General features: G+C 40.2%; 1 protein-coding gene across 1 annotated transcript in view; it reads right to left on the bottom strand.

Annotated features, from left to right (window-relative positions):
* The window catches only part of SDK1 (sidekick cell adhesion molecule 1), a gene marked incomplete at its 5' end in the record, with an annotated part of 284258 nt that overhangs the window by 268506 nt on the left and 4188 nt on the right, over positions 1 to 11564 (bottom strand). Inside the window, 2 exons of the mRNA XM_010138858.1 lie at positions 5192 to 5339; positions 9765 to 9871. Coding sequence (XP_010137160.1) covers positions 5192 to 5339; positions 9765 to 9871 — 255 coding nt within the window. The remainder of the gene's footprint in view (positions 1 to 5191; positions 5340 to 9764; positions 9872 to 11564) is intronic.

The raw sequence follows: 11564 nt of genomic DNA on the forward strand, positions 1-11564 counted from the left end.
TTCCCTACAGTCTTTCATATGCATACGGGCCTTGGGGATAACAGTAGAATTTCATGTAAGATGATTCCTAGTGCTGCCTGTTCCCTCAAATTGAAGTTACTTAACACAGAAGTTTGGTTAAGTAAAGGAGTAACGGGGTACTAATGAATTTCAGTTTAAGGAAATAATTTAGTTCTACAAAATACTCTTCTTTTTCAGGTGCTAACTTTAAAATTAATCACAGAATGGCTGAAAGGGTTGGAAGAGACCGTAAAGATCATCTAGTTCCAACTCCCAGCCTTCCACCAGAGCAGGTTGCTCAAAGCCCTGTCCAACCTGGCCTTGAGCACTGCCCGGGATGGGGCACCCACAGCCTCTCTGGGCAACCTGTCCCGTGCTTCACCCTCCTCACAGTTGAGAACTTCTTCCTTACACATAACCCAGATCTACCCTCCGGCTGCGTAAAACCGTTACCCTTTGTCCTATCACCACAGCCCTTGTAAAAAGCCTCTCTCCAGTCTTCTCACAGGCCACGTTTAGGTACTGAACGGCTGCTGTAGGGTCTCTAACGTGGAGCCTGTGAAAGGTATGGACGGATAAAAACAGCTTATAGGGTTTTTGTCACGTATTTTGCTGCTGAAGGTGTCACTCCCTTTCTTAATGTTAGCAGATTTGAGAGATCTGCAAACTTTTTCTTTTTAAGTATTGCTCAGCTAATACACTGCAGAGCTGACAATCTCTGAATTTCTTGTTCGCTAATGCTAATCATCACAATTTTAATTAAAGTATTATCCAGTGTATGTGAAAAGTAATTATGTGCAACTAACGTAAGTTGTCTGACAGGCTAGTGTTTGTAGAGAAATGCACTGCTGGCACTAGAACTGCTTATATAAAAATGAAGTGGTGTTTGTTTTAAAATGAAAAATATATACACAGCACATTAAGTGAGCTGCTATCAACAAGGCAAAACCTAATCTAATGCTAATATCAGCCAAAAATCTGATGTATTATTCCAAGATATTTTTTCTCATCTTTTAAAGCCTATTTAGCTACAGCTATTATTTTTTGAGACTGTCATTAATACATTTACAGTTTTACCTTAACAAATGGCTAGTAAATCTACATCAGCTTTGCTTATTTACAAGGTATTATGAGAGTTCGACCCCACAGCAAGTCATACTTGACTGTTGCTCATGCCTAACATACTTTCAATCCACAGTCACGATATGTCAGCACATTTATTCTCTGTAAGAGTTAGCAATGACCACACACATCCAAATGCACAATGAATTGTTCTTACTGCAAAAAACAGACACTAAACTCATGTACACCTAAAGACAATGCATTTCACCTTCTCTGTGAGGTGGGATGAAGTGCATTTGTAAAGTGTTCTGGCTCATTAACAGCTAACTAAATGACAACGTGTCCACCCAGCTGAAAGGGACTCCCCAGAAGTGTCTTTATATGCCAAACCTGAACTTCCCTGATTTGTGTCAGACATAATTCCACTAACAAGACATGAGTTAATATTCATCTACTACAGTTAGAGCGGACCTTTTCAGTGAAAGAGTTCTTCACTTAGAAAAACATTAAAAAAAAAAAAAAAAAAAAAAAAAAAAAAAAAAAAAAAAAAAAAAAAAAAAATCCTTAAGAGTACTAAGGATTTCATCCCTCAGTTTCACAATGGAAAGGCCATCATAGACCTTGTCGGTGCTACTGTCCTTTGTGCCTCTCCAAGGTACTATACGTGCCTTGTGTAAAGAAAGCTAAACGCGCTCTGCTTTTAAGGCTGATGAAGTACACCCAGGCAAGGCAAGTTGAAAACTTGACATCTCAGAGTAGCAATTTCTTTTGATGCAGTTACCTTTAGAGAGGCTATTGTTTTCTCTAAGATGTGAGGGGAAATAGGCAAAATCATCCCATCAGTCAAGTCCCTGGAAAACAGTGTAGTTGTAATTCCGCATTATTCTACTGGTGTATTTGGAAAACATCCAACTGTCTAGGTGTAATGTAAAGTCTTTCCTAAAACTTCTTGGGAAATTTTGATGTAAGATAATAATAAACATCCCAAACCCTAATTCCTCTCCTTGCTTATTTTATCTTGCTGTTGATCTTTTGGTCTTCTCTCTGGTTCTCCACTTCCTACTTTTTTGAGCATGTACACAGCTTCCTTCTGACAATCTAGAAAAGTCCCTTTAAAATATCAAGCTGAGGCTTTGGTGACAGATAATGCACCGAAGCCAAAATTAATATACATGCACACTGTACTATGTGGTGGACCTTCCATTTTTAAATACACACCCTCATGTCGCACCTGCTCTGCTGTGGATTTGTTAGTTGCCTTAAGCCATGAACTATAACAACAAACCCATGAGTATATGCAGGCCATTTGCTTAATATTCATATATTACACAGGGATTTGTTGACTTTACATGCCCACTCCTTCAGGAGGAACTTGTCGTGCTATTTTTGTTTTCATTTGAGGAACTTTAACACCAACACCTCTAAAATGGCATTAATACATAGTTATTTGCTGCAAAATTCCACCATGAGTTACACTACCAGTTAAATTGAACAGAATATGCAGTTTGGAAAAAATTGCCTATGTCTCAAAGCAAACTTTCTCCCAGAAAATGTCACAGCCATGCACGCTTAACAGAGCAGTGAGTAACCATTCTGTCTCAAAAAAAGGTAAAAGCTAAGCTATACATGGAATCTCTTTTTTTTCACCAACCTGAATAGCTGACACTTTTCAGCCCAAGGATCAGGAAGAGAAACAGGAATTTCCGCATCAGTGAAATGAATTTGTTCTAGTGGTGACAGTAGTGTAAATAAGTAGGTGTAAATAAGCATCAGGATCATTATTATGGCATAAAAATGATGTGGTGTTAAGGTGTTAAAAATGATGTACATTAAGGCGTGAGTGAGAGTTAACCTGACCAACTATTGGAATGAATCGTACCATAACCACCACTACTGTCCTCATTCTTAGCACCGCTTGTTTCCTCAGCCTGCAGACCCCACTGCGAGGCCATTGTTCAAAATCACTACAGCTGATTGATTTAGCCAAATCATTGTAAGCTTGTTTAAGAGGATTAAAAAAGCTTTATATTGATTTCGCAATATAAGGTACCTTTAATCACTTTGAAGAGCATCTGTACAAGGTGGTTGTGTCTATTTAATGGATCAGTTTAGCAGGTGATCCAGTTAGATTGAAGCATCGGTCTAACCAGATCACCTGCTAAACCAATCCGTTGAGTTGATACATCTCTTTGTCTACAGAAAACACGTTAAATGCACAACTTGCTCCACAGATAAGAAAGAGAATTCCCCTACGATACTTGTACATTTCTCAGTTTTATATGCACCCTCTCCATGTCCCCGTGTTTGTAGGGCTGCCGTATTTACTCTCAGGATTTCACAGACAGCAATATGCGAGTGGATGCTATATGGTTTTTCCAATTCTTTGAGGAAGCAGCAGACCTGCTCACAGAGTGCACTGATGCTTGGTACGTGTACCACAAACCTGTCACTTCCTCAACTCATCAAGCTTACTATGCGACATATATCAAACTTCCAAGGAGGTTCACACATTCAGCACGTGAATTTCTACTGCAAAAGTATTCAGAAATTCCTACAGAGGCTAGACAAATGTCCTCAAATTCCTTTCAGACAAAATTTCTGATGAGGGAAATAAAATATAGTGGAAACCTTTAGGTATACTTCACCCCTCCTATAGAACAGAGTCTGAGACTTTTCCCATCTGTATACTACCACAGTGCTATGAATTACAAGTGATTTTACCCGAACAATCCTAACAGGGTAGGAGTAAGAGCAGAGCACAGCGTATGAAAATTAGGATTTTATATTAATGAATACATGACACATATATCTCTACTTGCAATTTTTCCAAAGTGTAAGAGGCGCACACAAATCTCATTTTCAGACGCTGCATGTTTCTCTAGGTCACTCTATTCTGTCCCCCCGTAATAGTTCCCACAAAACTCTCTGATACCTGGATAACAAGGCTTCTTCACCACCTGCAATTTTTTCATTTGTGTATTCTCAGCACTGACAAAAGAAAACTTGTAATGTGGCAGGAGAGGAGGAAGTAGAATCTTAATGGTTAATAACTCAGGATTTGTCACTTAGCTCTCTTCCAGAGATTGCCCAGAAACCCATTGTTTCATCTTCCAGCTGTTTCCCATCAATTTACCATTAAATTATTCATAAATTATTGCATAGCTTCTTCACATCCCCACAATACTAATTTCAACAGTTCCAGGGAACTTGTAATACATTCAGGTTTAAAAAACAGTAAAATATACAGTATGGATTCAGAGAATTAAAATCCAGAAAGAGTTTTCCCTTTCTAATATAAGCTCTAAAGACTCACCACCCCTCCTGGAACTTCACGATATCCCATTACCATCCCTTTGAACACGGGAAAATATAATACACAGATAAAAATAACCACCAACATTCTTGGTATTTCAAGAACTCCCTAATAAATTAGGCAAGTAAAATTAGATTTTATCTCTATTTTTTACAGCTAACCCCTTCAGTCTCTAAATAAAACTGTGCAGGTAAAAACAGGATGGCTTTATAACTGCTTCAGGAAAGGATAAATGAGCACATCTTGAGATAATAACTAATCAAAGTGCAAGTATCATGCCATTAGAGGGTGAGCTGCTAATTAGTCAAAAAGAAATAAAATTGTCATTGTAGGCTAAAAAAACCAAGGAAAAAATAAGCAATATTTGGAATTCTGCCATGAGGAAAACAGTACGACGCATAACTCTACGTAAAAAAAAAAAAAACAAACAAACCAACCACCAGATTCATATATTAAATCAGAAAAAATCTGAGTATTCATTAAGTTAGTCCACTCAAGTAAATATAATTAAGAGATGAGCATTTACTTTTCCAAAACGTAACATGAAAATGAATAGCGTGAAGGCAGTGCAGACATTCTGCACATCGAGTCCCTTATGCTGCACCAGGACCATTAAAACCACATGAATTATTTTGTCAAAGTGCTTAGGAAGTTCAGAGACAATCTTAAAATAGTCATTTATCTCAAACTTTGTAAGAACAAGGCTACTTTATTCTCTTTAAATCTTAATTACTGTAGTTAAAATGTAAGTTGCGTTATCAAATATAATTAATCATATTTTAGGGTGGGGGTATATTGATCTTTAAATTGACTTACATTCTGCTGCTTGGTATAATCTTGTGCCCGTCTCTAAACCATGTCACTTGCGGTCCTGGATAGCTGAGTATGTGCGGGACATTTAGAACTGCAGCTTGTCCTTCAGTCACTGTTTTTCTCTGGTTTGTGTCCACGAAATTTCCCATGTCTGCAGAGAAAAAAATCATATTAAGAGTCGTGGAACTTCTTCTCTCTCTCCCCATGTCTTTTTAGCAGACAGAGAAATAACTGTGTTATACAAGAGTCATTGGCATTGCTCTAAGTGGTCAGTATAACACTACAGATGAGGAGACAGCTCCGATGAACACCGACTGGGATGAGCGTAAGGCATATGGCAAATCCAAGCGCTCTAGTGTGCACAAGAAGGGCATCAGTCAGCAGAGCTGCATGGCCCCACGCAGCAGTAACTGAGTGATCAGAACAGAAAGGGATATTTTAACGGAGAAGGCTGTAGTCATGTCGGTAGCTATTAGTTCTTCTGGCACTACACCACGATTTAAATAGCACATCTAGGTCTCTGACATTTACAAAGGCATCAACAGTACTAAAGATCAGCCTCTAACAGAAATTTTAATGGAAGAAAGAAAACTACAATTGCAGAACCTCTGCCTCTGAAGGCGTTATTTCATAGATAAGTTCATGTATCTAATGAAGTCCTTATAAAAATTCAGTGAATGTTTTCTTCCTGTTGTTCTTGTTGATGGCCAACAGCATCCTGGCTTGTTATCAAGCACTGGTGCAGCCAGCATGAGCAGGGCAGGGATCGTCCCCCTCTACTCACACTGGTGAGGACACATCTCCAATCCTGGGTTTAGTTTCGGGCCCCTCATTGAGGCACTGGAGCATGTCCAGAGACGGGCAGTGGAGATGGAGCAGGGTCTGGAGCACAACGCACTGAGGAGCAGCTGAGGGACCAGGGGGGTTGAGCCTGGAGCAAAGGTGGCTCTTCGCCCTGACAGGAGGCTGGAGTGAGGGGGGAGTTGGTCTCTCCTCCCAAGGAACAAACAGGACAAGAGGAAACGGCCTCAGGTTGCACTGGAGAGGTTTAGATTTGACATTAGGAACCATTTCTGTCCCGTTGGGATTTGTCCCAACCTGGCCCAGGCTGCCCAGGGCAGTGGTGCAGTCCCGATCCCTGGAGGGGTTTCCCAGCCGTGTGCAGGTGCTGCTGAGGGACAGGGGGCAGTGGGGACCTGGCGGTGCTGGGGAACGGGGGCACTCGATGATCTCAAGGGTCTTTTCTAACCTAAACAAATCTGTGATTCTTTTGCCTTTTGCATCACATTCCTCTCCATTAAAACAAACTGGGCTGTAAACTCCTACTTATTCACCCCCCAAAGAACTTCTGTGCACTTTCACTGGATTTAAACCAAGAACTTGACACACACACAGAACTAGTCTGGTTTCTGCCACTGAACTCCTTCTCTTTTTTTTAATTTTTTTTTAAGGACCACAGGGTTCTTTTCAAGTTCTCTGCTGCAGAGAAGGATGCAAAGGACACTGAAACACAGACAACTACTACCAGGTCTGTGGATGGCAGGAGATGAGAAGAGACAGAACAAGAGCAGAAATTAAAAACACATGGTATTTTAAAGAAGCTTTAATCATCTTTGTGGTTTTCAAGTTATTTATTCAGACATAATCAGCATTGTACTTCCTCTGTTGCTCCATATTTCTTACAACTGTAATCAGATCATGTACTTGAAAAGAAGTTTCAAACTGCGTAGGTGGATCTAATTAACTTCACTGTCATATGATTATTTCAGTCTTCACAATCCAAGAGTTTTTAAGCCCATTATGTAATTAAGATTTACTCAGCAGTTTTCTCACAAATATCTGTTCTCTTTCAGTTAAGTAATATGTTATCACGTGTTGAGAACATTTTTTTAAGTTATTTAACAAGTTCCCTGCTACTTCAGAGATCCACGACACGGAAAATACCTCAGATCTTTCTCAGCACACATTTTAATTGTGCCTTTCAATTTTTCACTAGGGATCTTGAACTGAAATGTATTGGGAAGCATCCTCCATCCAGTGGCAAAACCAGCTCATTTTTTAATCCTTCTGACACACAGTTCCCTGTGACTCCTGATGACTGGGTAAGGTGACTTCAGCAACCCCTTGAAACGTTGCTTTCTGACACGTTTTCAAGAATAACCAAAACGTGAAATATGGTTAAATATCAGGTACTTCATTATACCCACACAGCTTAAATCAAGTCGTTTAGATCAAAAACATTACAATACAGAAACAATCCCATGCTATCAGTAGCTACCTTGGCCAGTGGAGAAAAGATACTTAAAACTTGCAGAACACTTTCATCTGCCAGAATAAAGTGCAAGTCTGACTACCAAGTTCCACCTCAGAAGCCATGTATGTCACTACAGGTTCAAGACCAAAGGCCCCCCAGTCATGTAAGATGTTTTGCTTTGTCTCAGTGTCTTTACCAGTGAAAATAATCAAACAAACAAATAAATAGATTGCTTAATTCAGAGTGGGCTGTAAAAGATAGCTTTTGGGCCTCGTTCAGCAATGTAGAACTATGAATTAAACGGGGGGAAAAAATTAAAACTGAAGAAAAGTAAACAATTACACTTCTTCCTCTCTCAAGAACAACCAAACACACACACACAAGAGCCTGGAGAAACAAAATACTTCACTGCGAATCTGTCCCTCATTCAGAGGGGAAAAAAGCTCTTTCAGGAGATAAAATTCTTCAGCAGCCGTATCAAGGTAAAGTATTCCGGACTCTCCTTCTCACTACCGTTCCCACGAGCACTTCCTCGGGAACTACCCTCTCCACCATGCCAGCACAAGCGCCCGGACAGCTGGGGAGGCAATCAGACCGGGGGCAGAACTATTTTAACAAAACCTACGAAATAACTGTTGCTTTTTTTAAAATGTTGGGGAAATTTCCCAGTCCACAGCTGCACAAACAAGTTTTCCTGCTGCGCCTAAAGGGACAGTAAAGGGACACTGCAATACAAGAGTGGGAATGATTAGCAGGATGGAGGAGAAACAGGTACATTCTTCTCTGGTACTGCTACTAAAGCCTTTGTCCCCTGACACCACACCTGTAGATGCAGCTCTAAAGGCACCCAGACTAATCTAACTGCTCACTGCTGCAGAACTAGGAGCATCTCACCCTCACCTTACCCTGCTCCATCTTCCCCTTCTGACCTTGTTAGGGGTCCCCCACCCCACTCACAGTTAGCTCTCAAGATCCTCACCAGCTTTCACCACATCCTCTGGCACCCGCTGGAATTCACTACACCAGGAGAAGAATATTCAGAAAAGCACTTGCAGGGGTCTGACACTGTCAGAGCGAGCACGAGGTCTCTAGGTGTGTACAGCAGGGGCATAAGGGCTGGGAGAAGGCAGGAAGGAAAACCCCAGTTTAGCAGCGGTTTATTTTTACATTAGCTCCCAGCACCTCTGAAACGAAACCACTGAGAGACCAAACATCAAAGTACTGATACTCCTGACGTGACAGCTAGAGGAACACAATTTACTGTCACACAGTAAACTGGTGAGCATGACACCGAAACTTAAATAGTATCACGTGCAACTGCTGTTATTTTAAAACACAGGGAATTCCATGTAATTTCCCTCATGTCATAGTGATGATCTTGAACCAGTTCCTTGGAACTGGGTTTTTAATAGATAATTCAATTTATCTAAATCCCACTCATCAAGTAACATTTACTGCTATTGAATTTTCAGTTACGGACCCTGAGGAACAGCAATTTGATCCATGTGTACGACTGCTTACACACAGTATTCAAAGCTGCCATGTTAGGGGTTTTTTAAATGTTTTTACTTTGGGGGAAAAAAAAAAGCCTAATTTTATGATTATTTCCCAACAAGTTATTTGGATTACTTTTTCTATATATTAACTGAAAATGAAAATTAGAGTATGTGGCCATTTCTTAGGTCGTGCTAACTAGCACTAACTCCTGAGAAAATCAATGTAACGCTTCCAGAAGGAAGTTCAGTATCAAATCAGAGCTCAACCCAAACATTGGGCAGAGTTTCAACTGAAGCGGTACAAACATTGGAGGGTTTGGTTCAGAAAGCTGTTGAGAACAGACTTTTGAAGTTTTGTTAGCGAGGTTTTCATTGCGAAACAGCTGCTTATTTTGTATCGCAGGGACTATGACCTGAAATCTTCATGGAGCTATCTCCACCATACAGTTTTCCTCCAGGTATCCTCTGCTGTCCTCGGGGCTTTTTGATTTTATTGTACGGTGTTGATTGGTTGGTGCTATATGGCCTTTCTTAATCCCCACACATTCAGGGAAAGGTACAACAGTTTCTCAAGCTACAGCTATCTCCAAACGATCTCGTTTTGATAGCTCTGAACAGCTTAGGGCTTGCTCTAAAGATTTAATGTTGCACCTCCCAGCAGATAACTAGAGTGTGAAACTTCTTGTGATGCAATAATTTTAGAAGTTATTAAATATGGTATCTAATAACTTTTAAGACTAGCAAATGTTATTGGTACATTGGGTTTCTACCCACAAAAAGAACTGGTTAGCTAACGAATCACAGAGAAACCTCCACTCAAACATACATGCCACTTGAACTTGCGATCTTCTTTGCAGCAATGCCCCCATCCTGTTCCGCACGACGCACTGATAAAAGCCAGCATCGGACCTCTGCAAAGCCGGGATGATGTACCTGTAAGAGAAAACGCAGCATTATCACACGCCTCTTCCCAAAGGCAGATCAACGCTACTTCACATGGCATTTCTTATTTATCCTCTGATATTTGATATGATTATTGTTTTTCTTACATCAGCATTCTTATATAATCTCTGGTCTTTGGCTACAACACTGTCTGTACTACAAAGAAGAAAAATCACTCAAAATGCGTACACTATTTTTCAGTCTTAAGATCTACATTTGAGAAATACTAACGAGTTCTCCACAAATTCTCTTGAAATAAAGACTCAAATGTTTTCCTTAGTTTTATTTACCCTCATTCGCGAGGCCAGGATGCCTGGTAATACATTCAGAGATGGCACAAGAAGACTGTAATCCAAATGTAGATATTAGGAAGACTTGTAAGAAATTCCAAAGCATTCCACTGTAACTCGGAAGAATAGTGGGAAAGACACAGGGCACTGCGGGTAGCATTTTCCTGCCCTTCACTACACTTAAAAAGTCACTTAGTCCACTAACGCTCACCTTCCTCATTCAACTCTATCTGATTACTCAACATGAAAATGAGCTGATAGGCACAGTTTTAATGTGAATAAAACACATGAATAATATAGATAATCCTGCATTAAACAAACATTAATCAAAGCGCGTATTCCCTCGGTCACCTTCTGGAGATATTATGGTAGGATTAATGAAAGTCTTTATGAAAAGATAAGGAAAAATAAAACTGCTGAATTCTAATCTTCAAGATTTAATTCCACTAAAAGAAAGCATCTCTTCTCATACTCACGTATACTGTACACACCCACACACAGGGCTTAACAGCTGAACAGGATCAGACAGCGTAAAGACAAAGGAGGGAAAAGAAATCTAGTTTTAAGTGATAAATTAAGATGATAATCACTGCATTATAATTACAATAAAATACTCTATAGCAAATAGGTCAGCCAACCAAATCCAGTGACTTCAAACATGGCCCAACGCCATGGACAAATTTCAGCGATCTGCGGCGATTCCCAGCAGACCCTGGCTTCCCAAGGCCACGAGCTGGAGGCAATGGGGGGGTCTGTGTGCCTAGGCTATGACTCCTGACCTCCTCTGGAGCAAGTGGCAAATTTTCTCCAGTGATTATGACAATTTGTACTGGGAAGATAAGGAAGAGTCAAACCAGGGCTCTGTCTCCGAGCAGAAAACCTGGCAATCAGCACACAAATACTTCCTGGACAGTGAGTGTGTAACTCTGAGTCAACCATGTGGCCTCTTGCCTGGTGAGTATGCCACAGGAAACAGAGTGAGAAAGTAGGTGAAAATACAAGGCATAGGATAGAAATCAATAGGACATGAGGCTTCCCAAGTTCCTTACAGAATAATTTCCCTCTCTGCCAGGCAGAGCATCATTACAAAAAAAAAAAAAAAAATTTATTCTGACACATAAATACTGACAATTCATTTCTACAGTTCATTTTTCCAAATAGTTTGTAGCTTAACAAGCTTTTTTTCCTTTCAAAGATTTAGCATTGTACCTGACTAACTTTTATTTCTGTGCTTGTCTAGTAAGTGGAGTCAAAATTAAAGGTGTCTGTCTTTGGCTCTGATCTGTACTAAGCAACACAGAGTTAGTTTTTCTACCACCAGGACAAAACAAATCAACCACATCACAAGTGTCCTGCTTTGGTTTTCTTTTCTGACTTATTAATGTTTCAGCAGG

The sequence above is a fragment of the Buceros rhinoceros genome, unplaced genomic scaffold, assembly GCF_000710305.1.
Source record: "Buceros rhinoceros silvestris isolate BGI_N320 unplaced genomic scaffold, ASM71030v1 scaffold4876, whole genome shotgun sequence".
In the NCBI taxonomy this organism is placed as follows: Eukaryota; Metazoa; Chordata; class Aves; order Bucerotiformes; family Bucerotidae; genus Buceros; species Buceros rhinoceros.